The sequence below is a fragment of the Quercus lobata genome, chromosome 7 (assembly GCF_001633185.2).
Source record: "Quercus lobata isolate SW786 chromosome 7, ValleyOak3.0 Primary Assembly, whole genome shotgun sequence".
In the NCBI taxonomy this organism is placed as follows: Eukaryota; Viridiplantae; Streptophyta; class Magnoliopsida; order Fagales; family Fagaceae; genus Quercus; species Quercus lobata.
This window is the reverse complement of record NC_044910.1, coordinates 1,805,990-1,826,634: the sequence shown is the minus strand read 5'-3', so window position 1 is coordinate 1,826,634 and position 20,645 is coordinate 1,805,990. Positions and strand designations below refer to the sequence as shown.

General features: G+C 33.4%; 1 protein-coding gene and 1 pseudogene across 7 annotated transcripts; both read right to left on the bottom strand.

Annotated features, from left to right (window-relative positions):
* Window positions 1-5,737: 5,737 nt before the first annotated feature.
* Window positions 5,738-13,376, bottom strand: LOC115953704. 7 transcript variants are annotated; one of them, XR_004083771.1, is made up of 9 exons: window positions 13,194-13,376; window positions 11,232-11,301; window positions 9,637-9,748; window positions 8,920-9,503; window positions 7,803-7,893; window positions 7,341-7,684; window positions 6,384-6,567; window positions 6,105-6,159; window positions 5,738-5,986 (listed from the first exon to the last, which is right to left on the bottom strand). XR_004083771.1 is itself a non-coding variant. In XM_031071467.1 (6 exons), the coding sequence occupies exons 1-4, from the start codon at window positions 12,157-12,159 to the stop codon at window positions 7,522-7,524; spliced, it is 384 nt and encodes a 127-aa protein (XP_030927327.1). In that variant the 5' UTR covers window positions 12,160-13,185; the 3' UTR covers window positions 6,079-6,159; window positions 6,384-6,567; window positions 7,341-7,521. The 7 variants fall into 7 exon arrangements, 1 of the variants encoding a protein (XP_030927327.1); XR_004083769.1 differs by lacking the exon at window positions 13,194-13,376 and having other exon boundaries at window positions 8,920-9,021; window positions 9,343-9,503; window positions 11,232-13,185; XR_004083768.1 differs by lacking the exon at window positions 13,194-13,376 and having other exon boundaries at window positions 11,232-13,185.
* A 3,078-nt stretch (window positions 13,377-16,454) lies between these two features.
* On the bottom strand, window positions 16,455-19,365 carry LOC115953212 (annotated as a pseudogene).
* Between the last annotated feature and the right edge of the window lie 1,280 nt (window positions 19,366-20,645).

Below are 20,645 nucleotides of genomic sequence, written 5' to 3'. Positions count from 1 at the left end.
TCCCCTTATGCCCTACGAAGGCACCTCCATCCCCTAGTGCGCAGATGAATTTTATTGCGTATGGATTATGTATGGATGTGTGTTTGGGTTTATCTTTGATTCTCTGATGATGGATATATATGTATGTGCTTTTGAGACTCTTTATGTATATGTATATGTTTGAGTTTATCTTTGATTATGTGATGATGGGAATATATGTATGTGCTTTGACACTATGTTGTATGTGTGTATGTATGGTTAGCTGCATATATAACCTGTCACAATTAAAGTGAAAGAAACACCAGCACACGAACGGATTTTTCTTAGGCAAACTTTCTTTGGTGGTCTTTAATTTTTACTTTCCAGGCGGTTCGAGAATCTTATGTCTCTAATGGCCAAGCTGATGAATAGCACATAGTACCAAAAATTCAACCCGCCAAAACCCAACAGCCAAGCCTCACACTTACCATTAAATCCCAAAACCATTCAGGCACCGTCCCACAGTAGAATAAACACCACAAAACTATCAAACCCATTACCACATAAAAGTTTTATGATAAAATCCATCTGCAAATCGAAATCCAATAACAACATCAACCAAAAAATATAATAATAAATAAATTTAATTAGGTACAACAAGTGCTTGGGTTTACAAAACTCCTATCATTCCTAAAGCTCAATATTAATATTATTTTTTTACTTACAACTAACAATTTGTGACATCAATATTTGTCCAAAATAATTGCCTTTTTCAATTCTATGAAAAAGTTTAGTACCACACAATTTTTCACTACTTCTTATCACAACTACAATATAACCAAGTATGATTAATAAAAAAATAATAAATTCATGTAAAAGTGATAATTAACTATTCATAATCTATTATATTAGAATCATGACAAAAAAAATTTATGTTCATACGACTACTCCTTTTTTGGTCATAAACTATTAGAATTATGACCCAAAAAAATTATGGTCGTAATAGCAACCACACAAAAGTCCTATAATTATTACTACTTTTGAGGAAGATCCATGTTGGCATCTGTGTGTGCCAAAAGTCAAGGAGTTTGGTAATAGAATATAAGTATATAACCACATATGGCAGGGTCAGGAAAGTTACGCAGTGGCTTGTCATTATGCCTGTAAAAGCAAATTCATGCCGGCGTGTCTTTAATGTTTGAATGCGACTAGAATTGATCGGTTGCACGTGCTAGCAAGGTACGTGTGGAAAGAGACAACTTTTTTTAATACATTAATATATTTTATTTCCTTGCCTTTTGCTTTTGTTTTTGTTTTTTCTTGCCTAAAATGGGTCTTTATTAAAAACTAATTAAGCTAAGTGTGCGTTTGTTTACACTTTTAAGAGCTAAAAACACGCATATTAGAAAAAACGGTAGAAAAATGGCGTTTGGCTCAGCCCAAAACGCAACTTTTTGATAAAAGCTGTGTTTTGGACTCAGGCAAAAACAACGTCCAAAACGCGCAAAATTTATGGACCTCCTGAGGTCCATAAATCAAAACGTGAATGGAGCGTTTTGATATAGCCATTGGGCTCACAAGAAATTACCAAATTACCCTCTATTAAACAACAAATCTAAAATCAAAACAACAACAGCAGCAGATCAAGAACAGAAAAAAAAAAAAAAAATTAGAACAACAACTCTTTCGGAACAGCAGATCAAGAACAGAAAAAAAAAAAATAGAACATCAACTTTTTTCGAAAACAGCAGATCAAGAACAGAAAAAAAGAAAAAAGAAAAAAAAAAGACCAACAACTCTTTCGGATCAACAGCAGATCAACAACAACAAGAAGAAAATTAGAATAACAGCAGATCAAGATCCTCTGGCGGATCAAGAAGACTGACGAAAAAAAAGGGGGGGAGAGATTTACCGACCATCCAATTTTCCCGATCATCCAAGAACAAGAAAAAAAAATAGAAAAAGAAGAAGGATGAGTTCTGGAGTTGGTTCCGATCATCCAATCTTCCCGATCCAAGCACTTAAGGTTACGTTCTGCAGTTGGATGAGTTGGGTGAGTTTGGTTCCTTCGTTCGTTTTGAAATGCTAAGAGGAAAAAAAGAGAGCTGTGTTCTAGACCGAAGTACTAAGAGGAAAAAAAAAAAAAAAGAAGAAGAAAGAGAGCTGTGTTTTAGACCGAAGTGCTAAGAGGAAAAAAAAAGAAAAAAAAAAAAAAAAAGAAAGAGAGCTGGGAATGTTCTGGACTGAAGATGGTAGAGGAAAGAAGGAAAAAAGAAAAGAAAAGAGTGTGGGTACGTGGGTGGATGAGAAAAAAAAAGAGGGGAAAAAAAAAAGAAGTAGAGCCCACGTGTGTGGAGAGAAAAAAAGAGGGAAAAAAAGAAATTATATCACAATATTTTCACAATATTTTTGCAATAAATCTTAAGGTAAGTTATTATTAGCTAATATTGGTGAGAAAAAAATAATTTTTTTAGAAAGAGAAAAAATAATTTTAATAATATGTTAAAATTAAAATTAGTATTAATTTTTATCACAATATTTTTACAATACTTTCACAATAAATCTTAAGTGGTAGGTTATTATTAGCTAATATTGGTAAAAAAAATAATTTTTTTAAAAAGAGAAAAATTGATTTAAGTATGATGAAGTAATTGATTTAAATATGAAACAAACTCACATAAAAAATAAATAAATAAAATAAAAGTATGAAATAAATTCCTTTATATATACATTGTCATTTTTGGTAATTTACCCCTTAAACTGCCACTTTTACAAGTGCTAGCCAAACACTCAGCTTTTTCATTATGTACTTTTTAACAGTTTTTACCAAACACTCAGTTTTTTGAAACTCCACTTTTTCATTATGCACTTTTAACAAAACTCCACTTTTTCATTATGCACTTTTACGAAAAGCTGAACCAAACTTACCCTAAAGATTGTACCTAGACTCATGTAAAATAATATAAAAAAAAGGTATAAATGACAAAATTTTCATTGTGTTTGGTTGAAGAAATTTGATGAAGAGTTTCAATTATAACATATGATATTATTTGTTGCAAAAATTTAAATATTGTGACAAAATTTTATCAAAACTCAATTGATTATTATTAGAAGATACTAATATTCATCGTCATTTTTAGAAGTTTTTAATGAGTGGATATGGCCTTTAGCAAATAGGTATCAAAATTCTTATATAGTTTCATACTTCTTCAAACAAAAATGCTATCTTAATTTTCTTCACTGGCCGCACGTCAACCACACTAGTTATAATAAAATAAAGCAAAATACATTATAATATGTTCCATAGAGAACACATGCATCTTTTAGGCTTAGCCTGTCCCACAAACACAAACTTGATGATGGGTGCCCCACGCACATTCTTTATTTCTTCTAACTTTAACAACAAAATGATTTTAAAACATCGGACAAACGAAGATTGAGTTTGGATATAAGGATTTAAAATCAAGGGATTTAAATAATAGTTGACAATATTCGTTGGTTGATATGAATTTAACAACACAAAATAATTTAAGCTTTCAAAATTCTGTTCAAACAAAAACACTCGTAATTTTACAAATTTAACATTTTACAGTTATAATAATCATTTCAAATAAAATTTCACCCATAGAAAAAAATTTTACCCTCTTATTTAAATTCAAAAGTGAAATCCAAATCCCTCCGTTTAATACTCTATCCAAAAGGGTTATACTAGATTTCACATATTAACCATTCAGAAATTATTTATTATTGACCAATATAAATATATATATATATATATATATATATATTATGTGGGGAAGGGGAGATTTGAAATAAAATTCTATTGAAAGTTGCTAAAAAATATAACTTTTAGCAACTTAAAACACTACTTTATCTATTTTAACATCCTATTTTATAATACACCTAACATCAAATATTTTATTTTAACATTCAAAAAATTAAAATAATATATCCAACATAATAAACAACAACCACAACCAACAATACATTAAAATAATTTTTTTTTATAACTTTGGAGCTACAGTAAAGTGTCAAACACTTTACTGTAGCTTTAGTTGTCAAGATTTTTAACAATAGTACTCTTGTTGTAGCATGCGTTTTTGGAATGAGTTGCTAAAAAATAGCTTTTTTAGCTTTTAACATTCTTATTGTGAATGAGCATTTGGCACACCAAAAATTAAAAAAGCTCCCATATCACATGTTTCAAATTTTAAAAGTTTTAGCATGGGTGAACAATACCATTTGGAACGGTACTGTTCACAAATTATAAAATTTTATAGTTTTTTTATTATACTCTCTCTCCTCTCTGACCTACTGTTCACAAATCGTAAAATTTTTATTATTTTCTATTGGGATAAGTTTTAACTAAATATTATTTTAATGTATGGAATTGAAGATTAGAACATGTGATGTATGTATATTGTAAAATGATGTGCTAAAATAATAAAATAGACTTTTAATGTTAAAATGACATACTTTTGCAACAGCTGATCTTGATGTCCTAAGAAATGCAAATTGACCTAAAATTCATTGACACTTCCTTGTTTAACAATTAAATGAAAAAAGCATAAAAAGGGGCAATAGAATTAATCATAACAAAGTTTTTGAAACTTTATTCCACGCACAATTCTAAAAAATACATAGGAGAATGAAAATTATAATCCATATTACAAGCATCATACAAAAAAATTTAGAAATTGTGGAGAGAAGGTTTGCAGGATGGAAGAAGCTGTAAATGACCAAAAGAGGGAGGGTCACTTTGAAAAGAAAACACTTCGTCTTCTACTCCTATTTATTTTAGGTTGTCTTTTATGATGCATACTCATGTAACCAGGAAGCTGGAGATACTTCAAAAGCACTTTCTATGGGGAGGAGTTAGGGACACCAAAAAATTACACTTGGTGGATTAGAGAGCGGTTTGCTCTTTACTGTAAAAGGGTGAATTGGGTGGTTGGAAGTTTAGGTTTTTTTCAATCAAGTCCACTTAGGGATGTGACTTTGGAGATCTAAAGTTGGAAAAGGATCATCTTTTCCCTTCTCTAATGGTGAAAATCAAGTTTTGTGGAGACCAACAAAGAGTGGGGCATTTGAGGGTCGTTCATGTTAAAATGCCCTCAAGAGCTCTACAAGCCACATTTTCCCATGGAAAAAGCATATAGGGTGCTAGGACCCCACAAATAGTTACTTTTTTTGCATGGACAACAATGAAAAAAAATACTGACAATTGATCATTTTTGTAAGAGAGCTTCATTGATAGTTTGTAAGTGTTGAATGTACAAGAGGATCAGAAAATTAAATGAAGTAGAATGACCAAATATGGTAGTAAAAGTAGAAGTTTAGTTTTTCATTGAATCCAGTGACTCAACATAGGAGAAATTATATAAAATGCCAACATTACCATAGTACTAACAAGTATTACTTTTTTTTGATAAGTAAAAGTTTATTGATCTCAAAAAAATGGAACACCCTAGTACACAGGGAGTGTACAAGGGTTCAAACAATCAAGAACAAAAATTACAAGAATCTAAGAAATCAAGAAAGGATGGAAAGGATTGGTTCCGCAAAGCAGCCAACCAATCCATTAATGTTCTAAAGAAAAATAGCTTCAAATCTGATATAGATCTCTCCTTATCTTCAAAGCACCGGCTATTTCTCTCCCTCCAAAGGCACCACAATATAATAAAATTTCTATTCCACACTTTCGTTTCAATTGAAAAGTAAGAAAAATTATCACATAATTGGACTTCTTTTGTGAAAATTCACTGATTGTTATATACTCTTTTTTTTTTTTTTTTTAATTATTGAATATGAAAACTTTATTTCACAAAAGAGGAACATAGTCCATCTCCATCCAAAACTCCAAATGCAGAGAGAGGAATGGAAGAGATGGGAGGTGTTCCTCTAACATTACGATCACATACCCAGAAAGTAGAAACAATTGGAAGATCACTTACAAGTTTAGAGATATACTTCATTTGTACTAACGTCTCTGCTATAGGGGCAGAACTGAAAAATTGGGAGTGTAAAACTGCAATGAACAGCGATACGGGAAATAAATTTTGGGTAAAATGAATACATAATATGCAAATTTGGTATGTAATAAGTAACTTTAAGAAACTTAAATGAAAGATACAGTGAATCATTACCAACAAAGAAGAAAGTGATATCTCTCAATAATCTTGAACAAAACACCAACCAACCCTACAGCAACAATGAAAATAATCAATAACAATAAGCAAAAACCAAAAAAAAAAGTGTTGTCCTTTTAGAAACATTTTCTAAGAAATGACATTTGTGAACCATTTGTTTCAGGGCTAGCATTTTCCATTGACAAAAGCCCTGTGCAAAAGATACATATTTATACATAAAACAATGTTACTACCAGGACTACTGAAATAATTGGGTCGAGGAGAAACCAGTTCTACCTTGTCCAGTATGCTTCATCCTGATGTTCTTGTCAGCAAGCTTCTAAGCCATAGACTGATTCTCCACCTCCTCCATTACCAAGTGCAAAATTACTTCCCTGGATCATGAAGTAGGGAATAATCCGGTGGAATGTGCTACCATTGTAATGAAGAGGTTTTCCACTCTTTCCAACAACTTTCTCCCCTGAAATAATTAAAAAGAAAGGAACCTATAAGATAAACTTCTAAGACCATTTGTTGTGAGAAGGCCACAGTCAAGATATTATTCAATCCAGAACAGTCAGCAAATTCCTTATAAATCTACAATTCCTTTTACAATTTGTTGAGGAAAGAAGGGTAGCAATGTGGCATATATAGATAGTTGTAGCTAGAGCATCTGTTAGGTACAAGAGAGTTATGTTTTATCAAACTTGTGGTTTAGGTGTTTCATTGTCTAGAGATTAGAGAAATAAACTTGATGAAAAAACTAGAGTAGGGTTTAGTTGTGAGATAATGTGAGAATGAGATAGAATAAGGAATTATTGAAGAAGTGAAAGATAGAGATAGATAGAGAGATAATTGAAATTGAGAGGGATTTAGGGAGAGAATTCAACGAGAAAATTATATAGAATTCTACGAGAGAAAGATCCAAGCAAATGCATCACAATTCACTAAAGAGATTAGAGTTACAAGTTGAGTATTTATAAAAGGACTTGCTCCAATCCTGTTGGTTGTTCATTTTCTAAATATGAGTGTGTTATATATGGCTATTTCCATATTTAACATGTGTTAAATGAGCTCTAAATTGAAGAAGAAGCTAGACTAGGAAGCAATTGCTATTCAGAAAATTTAACGTGTTAAATGGGCAGTAGTATAAGCAGTGTGCCAAATTATTCTCATGCTTCAAGAAAGCAATTGCAATTCAGACTTTGTGCACATCATGGCCCCTTTATGAATCTTCTGTCTTTTCATCCCTACCTTGTGTTTAACTAATTTGGAAGCACTAGGTGTAAGGATTGCTTTTCTTGCTAGTGTTAGTCAGCTCCATCTTGCTCTGGTCATGACTTGTCATAATTTTGTTGTGATTCCTAGTGCTCTTCGTTTGTCTTTCCTTCTACTGACTCTTCAGTGATTTTGCATTATTAGAGCACTTAGCACTTTAAACTGCTCTTAAACCACCAACAATACCAGATGACAAGTGATGCTCATTTGAGCTAGGGATAAGGGCATTGATTTTCTTCTCTCTCTTTCTTTTCCTTTGTTCTACTGAACCATTCTCCTTAGTTACAGAACCCATTGCTTTGTGTTTCCTCTTCTCCAGCCTAAAACCAATAAAGCAAAATAATCAAGTCCAACAGTAATGAGATGGAGATCTAAAGAAAGGAGAGAGCGAGATCTAAAGAAAGAAGAGATCAGCATATAAAATGTGATCAGATGTACATGGATCCAGAAGGCTTTGTAAATGAATCTGCAAGCGTCATTTCTGTATAACCAGCACCAGATTCTTTGGACTTGTTTTCGAATTGCGGTTCTGCAATAAGATATACAAAGACAGCATAATCTTCCATCATATATTTAATATGATTCTTCATCAAACACACTTCAAATGAACTCCCACCAAAAGAAAAACCACTGCATGAGGGACATCAGTTTCCCCATGTTTAAACTAATAATGCTTAATAAGGGGGAAAAGAAAGTCATTATGTGTCTTCAACTAGAGGACTTCATCTCATAAATGGGTGAGGACACACTGAGACCAAATTGATAGTAGAGAACAGAGGAAAAGGGTAAAATAAGAGAAGAATGCAAGGATAACAATCAAATAACACTATAACCGCCTATAGCTGGTCTATATCAAATTTTAATAACAAAATCAGAATATCTTAACAACCCCCCCACCCCAAAAAAAAAAAGTTTTTCAGCATTGGGGATGAATTCTGGTTTATGAAACTTCTTACAAACACACAAGGAATTCCAGGCAACACAAGCACAAGACCACACAAAGGCTCAAAGCCAGACACCGAGCTTCAAACACTAGCTTGGGTTCATTTCATGCACAAGGTCTCTGGCATGATTTAACCTCCTCCAGACTTCTAATCCCACTTAACTATCCCCCACCTCCATCTTCGTCATCCACCTAGTCGAGCTCACAGGACACACTTCTGCCATGCTAATTGTGCATGACACACAGCAAATCTTCGGAAGGCTATCTTAAGACATGCTGCAACATTACATTGCTAATGTTCTTCTCAAGATTATAAAATATTTGGAAAGCAGAATAAGCATGTGGGTTATTAATGCCATGTGTCATTAATTTACCATTTAAAACAACGCCTCCATGGCAAGGAACCTATGATCTAGCTATATTTGCATCACCAACAATTTTCAGAAGAGATTACACAGTTCAAAAATATTTTATTCTGCTCAATAAATTTCAAACTTGGGGGCCTAGACAGAGCTCAAAGGAGTTCTCAACCAATTAATTGATCAAGTCCCTCCCTAAAATTAAAATAAATTATATTTAACAAAGAGCATAAACAGGAAATGAAAGAATCACCTCAAAAATGGCCTTCAGAAAAACCTTATATTTCTCTGGAGTAACTGACCCAACTATTGCAGAACCTCACTTCCGTATCAAAATCGTCATTATTACAATGACCTGTAAATAAAGATGTATGTGCATGTGTTGAAAATTTCCAACACCAACACCAATACATTTTCATTATTATGTATATAAGGCCAATAAGTGCTTAATGTCAAATTTGCTTGTGCCTATGATCTAAAATGATGTCTGGGGACAATGACCATGGTTGAACTTCATACACAACATCAGACAAAATACTGTGCAGGTCTTTGTCTTGTAAGCATGACACTAGTACTTTCAAAAAGCCCAAAACAGCCCTTAAATATGCAATCAACTAGCATTGAAAGCAAAATCGTACCAACACTCTGAATCAGGAGCAATTAAGAGAACACTCACTTTTATCACTTCCCCCACTTTGGTATGCAGCAAAGATAAAAGTAAGGGAAAAGATCAGGCATTGACAGAGAGATATCTACATCCTGATAAACCAATACTGACAAAGCAGACGCTCTTCCACTTATTAACTGAGGATATGAGCCAGAAAGATAGCCCATGATCTGATTATTGTAAAATCATTAGATATTAATGATGAAAGCAGCTGTGGAACTGGTGATACATCAAAGGATCAAGTACTTAAAGGTACCATTAGTATTAAATCAGATGTTGAAGTAAAATCATTTAAATACTTACCATGCTAAATCAGTTTGTGATAAGGGGCATCAGAAATAGCTGATGAGTCTTTCAAGCTGGCACTTATCTTAAGGAGTATGTCATAAGAAGTTTTCCTAAATTCTTCATTGCCCTACATATAAAAAAACACATTACTAATGCAGCAATCTCTCTTATCATGGAATTAGTACTTTTTTTGATAGGTAGATAGAGGGGGAGGAGGAGGTGGGGCTCAAACCACAAAAATGGGCACCACAAGGGATGCCATTAGCACTAGGTTATCACTTGAACCCTGATTCTTTTTTTTATAAGTAATAAAAATGTCATTTGAACATTAAAAAAGAGTCACCCAAGTATACACAACGTATACAACTGGGGATCAATACATTCAAGAACATAAATTACAAGCATCCAACAAATCATAAATCGAAGAGATAGAATGGCTTCCTACAATAGACATCCAATCTAATAGAGTTTTAAAAAATAAAAATTTTGGATTGATTACTGTCCTTTCAAAATCCTCAAAAGACTGGTTGTTTCGCTCTAGTTTAATATCAAACAAAAATTATAAAAAGCGTGTGGTTACAATTTAACTTAAGTAATAATGACACAAGAAGTTTCAGATGACTCAAGTACTAAGCTAATGTCAAAAGGTTGACAACGGAAATGCAAAGTAATACATCAAGAAGAAAGACAAAGTTGGACCACAGCCCCCCACCACAACGTACACACAAAAGAAAATCATGAAAGCATAAAAAGGGAGGAGGAAATATTGGCATACATAAACTACTAAATCATATAATCTAGTTTCCCATGTTGCAAGATGGTAAAGCTCTTAAGGACCTCTCAATATTTTCTGATGATTTGCTTACTATACATACTGTCACGTATCCTCAGGGAAAATATTATATGAGTGCATTGACTTCCTAACTGGGGATCATAATTGACTTCAGATGAGTATTCAATTTAGCAGAAGAAGACTTCATGTAGATAGATAAATCTACTTCAAATGCTACTTTAGAGGCAGCTAGCCTTCCACTATCAGTATCAAGCCCTTTTGTGGGCCAAATCACAATCCACCAATAGTAGGGTAATGGCAGCGAACAGCCATTATCTGATTAAGAGTTTTAAGCTCCAAGGTTTTTGGCAAAAAATAAAGGGTAGAACTGAGTGACGTGTATGGGATAAAGATCTCACTATTCACATTTACACAAGATCAGGCCTAAAATTCAAGCAAAGCTTCAAATATGTACTCTTAGGGTCCGTTTGGATTGAACTTATTATTGCTGAAACTGAAAACTGAAAACACTGTAGCAAATAATTTTTAAATGTATGAATAGTACCGTAGGACCTATTTTTAATATTTTTAGTACGTGAACAGTAATAAACAGTGCATAAACAGTGATTTTTGTCTCCTGCACAGTGAACCCATATGAGGTTACTGTTCACATGCAGGGGAAAAAAAAAAAAAAGTGAAAAACGTGAAACGCTGGACGCAGACTCAGTTCCCAAACGCTCACTTAATAAACTAATAGGTTTGAGAGAGAATCAACAGACCAAACAAAAGTTGTATAGGACAGCTACAACATCATACTTCTACAAATAATAGCTCTTACCTCCTTTAATGTGAGTACAATTTTCATTGAGTATAAGTAAGGCCTTTGTATTCTCCTCCTCCAAGCTCATCTGCACAAGCATACAAAGGTTTAACAAAAATTTAGCTAAAGAAATTTAACAGCCTTTTTTAATACTGTACAGAGAAGGCTGCCACTTCACATATAGGGCTGAAAGCATAAATGTTTGTAGGGAACTAACTAACTACAATTAACATGCCAAATGAACTGAAGGCAAGTACTTATGAATGTACCAGAAAAGCATAGGTCCGTGAGATGTGTTTGCAATATCTACAATGTAAAATGCCAAAAGCAACTGATTCATCTAAATATGTATTAACCATAAAGTATAAACCAAACTTCTCCCCCAAAAGAATACCTATTCAAATGTGATAAGAAACAACTAATTGTGCCAAATACCTCTGGCTATAATTCAAGTAAGTAGATAATCTTCATTATGAAAAGAAGTGAAACAATGGAACCATGAGAATGTAGTATGGCCTCATTCCACGTAATATGTTTGTGGAAGATCCTTTGAAACGAGAATACAAGCACAGGTGCCAAGCTCTGAATTGCAAGTTGAATAGCATGAAAAATGAAAAAATCTCACATACCACAGATGCAAAACAACAAGCTCAGGTGCCAATATTGATGAAGTGAAATATGCATGCGCTACTTGTAACTAACATTGACTAATTGACCTTGATACATGAATTAACCCAAATCTGAGTTTCCCATTTGAGTTACAAGTTCCCAAAATGTGCATTTAACTATCAAGAAGCTGCTGTAGGATGACAGAAGTAGGAGGAGAAGGCAGGATAAATCGGCATTGAAAGCCTTAAAGTGCCATTCGGCAGTTGACCTTCCATACCAAAATGTCAAGGTCAGAACCTCCCAGTTTTGCCGAATTTTGAGTTCCTCTGTTTCTCATTTCAGCAAGAATGTGGGTTCCAATTTAAGTTTTTTTCAATTTCCTTCCCTATTGTGGCTTTTGAAAGTACGTCGAATGTTTAAATGACAAAAGTGATTCATTGATCAGAAACAGCAGGATATTCACTTCTTCTGGATCCAGTGAAGTGATTACCTCCGGATGCAAGCTGTTTTAAGATAAATGTTGCTGGTTTGAGCATCAAAGATGGGACTGGAGGTGTGGGAGCAGTAACATGATAGAGCAAGTGAGGTGCTTGCTGCATTGTCTGAGAGAGTTTGTGATTCATCGTTGATTAAAAGAACATGTATTACTCCTCTCTCACATATAGTGCAATGAAGTCATGTCACGGAATTTAGTAGAGTGATTGTGGAATGTGAAGACGCTGGGATGATAATGCACTTACAAATGTAGCACGCTATTTTGTTGAATAGGGACAATTGCTAAATGATATTAGGCAAAACATGTTAAGCTTAGAATGTGTATCTTTCCAATTTGTGCAGTAACCACACAACTCGAGAGAGCTAGCAAAGTTTTCTCAGCAAAAGGAAGAGCCTAGGTGTGGCTTGAGGATTGTCCTTTCTTCTTGCTCCCAATTGTACACAAAGATATTTCTAAACAATAATTATAGCTATAGCCTTTATTCAAGACAAATGAAAGGGTGTTTTGGATTAATTCAAGGAAACCCAGCCTCCTTAACACTTCAATTTGTAGTAAAAGTTTAACATCTTTATCAGATTTTTACAAATTAAAGAATAGGAGCTAAGAGCCTAAGACATGCAATCAAACCCTCGTTGAAACCTTATTTACACATTCAATAAGGATCTAACTTAACAATACTAAAGACAATTATAAATTAAACAAGCATATACATTAACATTATATGTTTTCTTATATCTTAATCTACTAAATATTATAAACTTTAGATTTTGATGCACAATCAAAAATATCATAGCAACCAACAAGAAATGCATAAAATAAAATTTAATGGGCAATGCATACGGTTTGATAAAAAAGAATCGTAAATATAAAACTACTTTTTCTTAACGTTATTCTGCAATCGAAGAAAAGGAACACGGAAGAGAGAGCTCTTTAGGGAATTCCAATTTCCAATTAGGGATGAAATAAAAAAGAGGGATAGGGGCAAGACTAAGGGGTCCCCTACCCAAAAATTTCTCTGGGTCCTCCGTTATGTAAACAAAAGCTCCAAATTTTGTACAAAAAAGTGTCCTAAAAATTGTAGAGTGGTAATTGGATTTTTAAAAAGAGAAAAATATATATAGATTGTGTTTTTAAAAAGTCAGTTTTTTATTATTATTTAGTTTATTTTGTTATTATTCATAGATCCTATTACACTTTTTGTATTATTTATAGGTCTCATTATACTATTTTAGCTACTTTTTAATTTTATCTACAGTACTTCTAACGGAAAAATTTTCAGTTTTGGTTAAATAAGCTATTCCCAAAAAGACTTATAGAATGGTTTTGTTTTGCATTTTTTCTTCCACCTTTAAGAGCATCCACAGCAGATGTTCTATAAAAAAATGTTATTTTGACACACCAAAAGTCTACTTTATTATTTTATCAAGTTATTTTACAACAACCTATTTATCAGATGTTTTATAATTCAATTCTATATATTAAAATAATATTTATTACACGTTAAAATAATATATTTAATATATTAACTCCTCCCACCACCATCATCATCATCAAACACAACAACAACAGTGGCAACAACGCACAACCACCATTGTCGCAACAACAACCACTAACAACCACTGCCGCAACAACACCAACAACCACCACCGGCACAAACCCACATCCACCAACGCCAACTAAAAAAAAAAAAAAATCCACCACAACCCGCCACATTCACAAACCTCAAAACTCATCCCAAATCAAACAAACCCACAACTACCATTGCCGCAACAACACCAACAACCACCACCGGCACCAACCCACGTCCACCAACACCACCTTAAAAAATATATAAATAAAATAAAATAAAGCCTAAACTTACATGTGATCTCCACTAGTCGACCTCATCGGTGAGGCCAAACTCCACAGCAACGACCGATCTCAATGGCAACGGTTTAGGCAAAGAAAAAAGTAGAAAGAGAGAGAGAGAGAATGACCAGAAAATAAAAAATAAAATAAAAAAGAGACAAAGAGGCACAGAGAAAGTGATAAAAAATAAAAAAATAAAAAAAGAGAGAAAAAAAGAAAAAGAAAAAAATAGAAGTGAAGCTTCTGGAGAAAGAAGAAGAAAAGAGGAAAAGAGAGTGATAGAGATGGAGTGGTGGAGAAAGAAAAAAGAAAAAGAAAGAGAGAGAAGAGAGAAAATCAAAAAAAGATGAGAGAGAAATGAATAAAAAACTTTTTTTTTTAACATTTTTGTCCGTACCATTCCAAAATGGAATGGTACTGTTCACTTGTGGCAAAAATTATGAGATTTGGAACATCTCATAAAGGGGGTTTTTTGTGTTTGGTGTGCCAAATGTGTCAAATATTTGGCATTTGGCACATCTGCTGTGGATGCTCTAAGAAGACTCTCAAAATATGAAAATATTGAGAAAATAGAAATCCAACTTAACTGAAATTCTAATATGTTTTAAAAAAATTGTTATCAATGTGTCAAGTAAGAACAATTATATCACAAGAATCTTCTAAGAAAAATTATATCACAACAAGATTAAGTGTATTAATTAATCATTATTAATTGTAAAATATTCGCAATTAAACCTATAAGTTCTTAAACAAACAAATATATATAAAAAGCTAAATTTTCTATTACCATGCTTAGAATTTGGGCTAATATTAATCAAGTTCAAAATATTTTAAAACAAGTCAATTTGATCCATAAAGCTAACTTAGATTCTAAACTCTATTAGGCCTATTAGTCTTTTTTAGTCAGTTTTGAAATGTCTTAAAACTAATTAGCATTAATCCAAATTTTAGGATATATTAATAAAATTTACCTACACATAAAAAAGTAAAATAAATAATATTTAAATATTAATAAAAATTCTCTTAATTTCATCTGTCTTAGGCAGTGTTTGACTCGATATAAAATGTTTTCCAAGTGTAAAATTTTTTCAAATTAAAATATTTTTTGGAAATTATAATATTTTCAATTGTTTGGTTATGTTCTAAAAAATACACTGAAAAATAGTTTCTAGTATTTGGTTTGCATGTAAAATGGTTATCGGAAAATATGTATAATCTGGCAAATACACCAGACTCTCTCTCTCTCTCTCTCTCTCTCTCTCTCTCTCTCTCTCTCTCTCTCTCTCTCTCTCTCTCTCTCTCTCTCTCTCTCTCTCTCTCTCTCTCTCTCTCTCTCTCTCTCTCTCTCTCTCTCTCTCTCTCAATCTATTAACCAAAATAACATTCTTCATAATATGCACTAAGCATATGAATTAGCTTAGCCAAGCCTTGAATGATTTCTTTCTTTTGTATCATCCCTCTAAAATCATCTTACTCATCATATTATTTTCCTTTCTAAGTCATCCAGTTTCTAACTAAACATTACTTTTTTATATTAATGTTACACTGCTCAATAACGTCTATTGGAATAATTTTAAAAATTCTACGGTTGGTTTACAAGTTCTTGTTCTTCTTAACACACAACACCAAATTTCATATGAATCAGATTTCACTTACAATTTGAGAAATAAACTCATGTTTTGTGTATAGTGTTGAAATACAAAAAAGTTAAAATTTAAATTAATCTCTAATTAACTTGAAAATTTGCAAGCATATAGAGTGAAAATGAAATCTACTGGTGGATTTGTCAAATATACATCCAATAGAAAATTATTGAGTAATTTAAACAATTCTAAAAGTTACATTATATATAATTTGAACCAATTCATATATATATATATATATATATATATATATATTCACACACACGCATGGGTTTCTAAACAAACATTACTGGTCTTTCCAATTTTCCCTTTGGAAATGACTTGTGGAGGGCACTCCAAGGGAAACATATGATGAGTCTTTTTAAGTCATTTAGTTGACTCTTTTCAGTACAAATATAGTACCCACTTTTATTCAATCATTCCGTTCAAGCTATTTGCAGTTTTTTTTTTTTTTTTTTTTTTTGGTTAATGGGGAATACTGCATTAACTAGCCATAAAAGGTGAAGTGTTGGCTACAAGCCTTAAGGAGTACAGTCCAAGAGCATCAGAATTTAAAATAATACAAAGATCTTCAAAATAGGAGTGTCCAAAAAAACAAAATTCCCATCAAGGGTGCAGCCTCCTTTAGCAAGATAATCTACGCATCTATTCGCTTCCCGAAAGACATGGCTGACCCTGACTTGCTGGAACTGGCGAAGGAGGTACCTGCAATCATTAAGCAGAGAAGAAAAGGAGTTATTGTAAGGTCTGGAAGAGTTTATTGATTAAACCTATGTCCTTTGTCAAAAACCTAGGAAACCGAACACTTCAAACTAGTAGTCATGTATGTATTGAACAAATTTTCGATACATATTATATAGAAAATCTGTTTATTTTGCTGAAATTAAATTTTTTTTACTAAAAGTACTATATATAAAAGTAAAAATTAGCTGAAATAGTATAGTGAGACTCATAAATAGTACCAAAAAGTACAATGGAGCCCATGAATAATAGCAAAAATCAGCTGAATAGTAAAATAAATTGGCAAAAATAATTTTTGCCAAACACACACTAACTCTCTTTATTTTTCTTTCCCTCTCTCTTACTCACTCTCTCCATGAAACTAATAGATTCTTAATTAGTTTAATTATTGAGAAATATTTTATGACTTCTAGCATTTTTTTTTTTTTTTGTTTCTTTAATTTAAACTAAAAATTAGAGCAATATGTTTTTTTTTAAATATTTATTTATATGCTCCACATTTTCAAGAATAATATTTCCATGTCAACATATATGGTAGACAAGTAAGATAACAAAGACTTAGTTAGACTAATGTATCAACATTTGACACTGGATGGTAAGATGTAGCACTAAATCACTATAACTATTGTCCAAAGATAATATCATGTTACCAAAGGATCAAATATTTTATATGGGAAACATGTTGAGTTGTTGACTATCTCTATATGTTGCCAGCGGGAACTACATCCTTGACAGAGTTGAGGCAAATTGAAGAAGTAGCAAATCCAGTACTTAATAAGAGTTAGAACAAATGCTACCTTCATGAGAACAACGGAGAGTAGTTCATCTTTAGAAAACTCCGACTGAGCTTGGACCTGTTGAAAGTTCAAATAGTGTATAAAACACCCTTAAACGTTTAGACCCCCAATTACAAAATAACCAATTCAAGTTTTATGACAAACAACTAGTGTGCGGAAAATTAACAAAAACTATAAACAGAATTGGTAAACAATCTAAACCAATTAAAATCACAACCCACAGCAGATAATAAAAGGTAAAGATAAAAGGGAAGGAAGATGCAAACACAAGGACAACACACGATGTGTTATCGAAGAGGAAACCAAAGCCCTCGGCGTAAAACCTCTCTGCCGCCCTCCAAGCGGTAAGTAATCCACTAGAAAATGTAATTGGGATACATGAACAGTAATAGACCCTCCAAGCCTAATCTACCCAGTGTACTTAAGCCCTCCAAGCTTCTTGCTCCAACGAGGTTGCGCCGAACCTATTTCTTTTCTAACTTCTCGGATTCCGCTACTTGACCATAGCATCAACCAATGTAGATTGGTTCCTTCCTAACTGCTTCCCAGAACACCAAACAGCCCTCTCACAATAATGGATATGGTAAGAAAATGTTTTGGTAACAGACCTCTCAAGGGTTTAATAATGGAGAGGAAGAGAGTTGAGGAATTTGAAGAGACTCTTATGTAAATATTGTAGATGAATCAATCTTATTTTGCTCTAGGGCTTCTCTCTCAAAATTCTCGCTTGAAGCTCTCATTCTTTTGTGGGTATAAGGGGTATTTATACTGAAGTGAGAATGGAATGTGAAGAGTCAAGTTTTACAAAAAAGGGGTGGCCCACGGCTTGGCCTCGCGGCTTGACTGAGTCGCGAGATCCAACCACGAGATAACAGAACGGCCAGTTGTCCTATTTTGTCCTGTAGTGCTCCAGCTAGCATGACGCTTCAACTTCTAGCATGCTTGGCACGTGTGCTGCTTCTGGCGGCTTGAAGCCGCGAGTCACGCGCAAGATCAAGTCGCGAGTCTCTGTTTTCTTGCACACTCTTGAGCCTTTCAACACTCTATCTCACTCACTACCCTTACAACAATCTCACCTAAATACAGGGTTACTAAATGCTGAAATACAAGCAAATTTGGCACGGAATAGAGCCAACAAGATGGTTGATTAAATTCAATTTAAACAAAAAAAAGAAAGAAGAAAATTATCAATTGAAACAAAAAAAAGAACATAGTTTTTGAATTTACTTCAGCAACAAACTAAGGAAACATGATATGAGCTTTCTAAAAAAAAAGAATAGTTCTGTAGGTGCACAAGTGAGGCATGAGCAGAAAGCTAAGGCATGATTAGTTGACTGTTATTGTTGGAGAAGAGTACCTAGTTCCCAAGAGTGTCAAGGAATCAGATGCAAAACTCATATCTGAAATGTAATCTTGATGAGCAGCAAAAGTATTGCAGCAAGAACGTTGTCTGGTAACCCAGACCTTAATACAGCCTTCATCATCACCTGAGGCAATAATTGCCTCACTCAGGTTTATCAATCTGTTGATTGCAGCACTGCTCCACAAACATTCAAAGCATGAAATGAACATATTATTAACAAAACAAAAAAAGGACACACGAAGAGAACAAGGCAGGCACTCCCACCTGTGAGCATCTTCAAGACGAGCAATTGCTGATCCAGTCTCCGCATCTGTGGCCAGAATTGACTGGTCAAGAGAACATGTCACAATTGCTAACAATAAATGCAAAACCAACCATTTCATTACCCCATTATTAGGCATGTATTAAAAAAAAATTCATTATTCATTTCCCCTCCCTGCCAAAACAAAAGAAAAAGGAAAAGCAATAATACCATGCCCATTATTGAAGAATCTAACAGCTCTGCAAGACTAAGTGTGTGCATGAACTTCCAATAGCCTTTGTGGTTTGACATTATGTATTGGTGAACATTTCCATCTCTGAGTCCTGCAGTAATGAGGTCCCTCGAAGGATGGAAATCTATGTCAATAGCAATTGTTCCCAAATTTATCTCCATTTCCTCTCTTTTTTCCACAAACCCTTCCCGCTTTGATGACAAATGCAAAGAGGTACGCCAATCTAGCCTCCAGCCTAACCACAAGAAAGTTTTACTTCTAAAACTTACCACCAAAATAAACCATACCCGATCACCACACCAGACTAGTAATTAGTAACCCCCTAGAAGGTTTAAATAGCAAGTCAATTCAGCTCATTTCAGCCAATTTCATGCAATATATTGATTTAGCAAGGCAATATATTCTAACCCGGCGCAATATATTGATATATCAACATGTGTTAAAGGTCTTATGTTGAGTTTAGTCATGTGAGTCTCTCCCAAAGCAAGCGTACAGCAAGATCATCAGCTTGTATTCAGTACCCACCCTATCTACATAGAATATATATAACATGCCAAACATAGAGTCAACTAACTCCAATTTAGTAATAGTTAAAAGCTCTTGCTCTTATAATTCTGATTTTCTCTAATCAAACTACCCTTTTTCATTTAGAGGTCCTACGCAAAAGTATACCAGAAAAACATCATCCTAAAGATATTAATGTCATTGAATCATTTTATAACCCACTGCTAAAATAGATTAAGATAACACAATTTCGAAGTCCCCAAATAGTTGTCTCTATTGTTGACACACCACATCGGTCTCTCTCTCTCACCCTCTAAATACACAATTCATTCATCATAATTCTAAAATGATTTAGGTAGGTATTAGACATATGATTTAATAATTTTTTACCGACGGATATAAAATCATAGTCTAGTCTCCCAATAATTTTTCTCAATCTTATTCTTGTACAATCCCCATCAACAACATTGGTCACATGGCCTGCAAATCCCTTTCGCTTCTCCAAAGGTTGCAACAAAAAAAGTAAATATATTGTCAATTGTCCCCAACCTCACACCATACAAATATATTCTGGTAAGTCACTTCCAAAGCTGAAGTCTTTCCTCCCAAAATACTTAACAAACTTGGGTTTAAAAGTATCCAATTTTCTCACCCCTAATCTATCATTTATCGATGGAGATAATTTTTTCACCAAAGTGCAATCACACTATATTTATTTAAAAAATTATTTTCCCTTTGTTCCTGAACTTTCTGAACAAAACAAACACCGTTAAAAAAATAGTAATAATTCAAAAAAAAAAAAAAAAAAGGCAGAGAGAGAGGAAGGTGGAATTGTCGATGCAATTTCTGGGACCTGGCTAGTGGGGACAGAATTAGAGTTCTACCGTTCTTGGGTTTAATGTTTTAGTGAGAAGAATTGTCGAATGGTTTGGGCTCG

Coding starts and splice junctions, on each gene's coding strand:
- LOC115953704 (XM_031071467.1), bottom strand. CDS start 12,159: ATGAGAAACAGAGGAACTCAAAATTCGGCAAAACTGGGAGGTTCTGAC. Junction 11,302..12,099: donor GTTCTGACCTTGACATTTTG/GTATGGAAGGTC, acceptor ATGCTTGTGCAG/ATGAGCTTGGAGGAGGAGAA. Junction 7,894..11,231: donor TTGTACTCACATTAAAGGAG/GTAAGAGCTATT, acceptor ATCTTATTGCAG/AACCGCAATTCGAAAACAAG.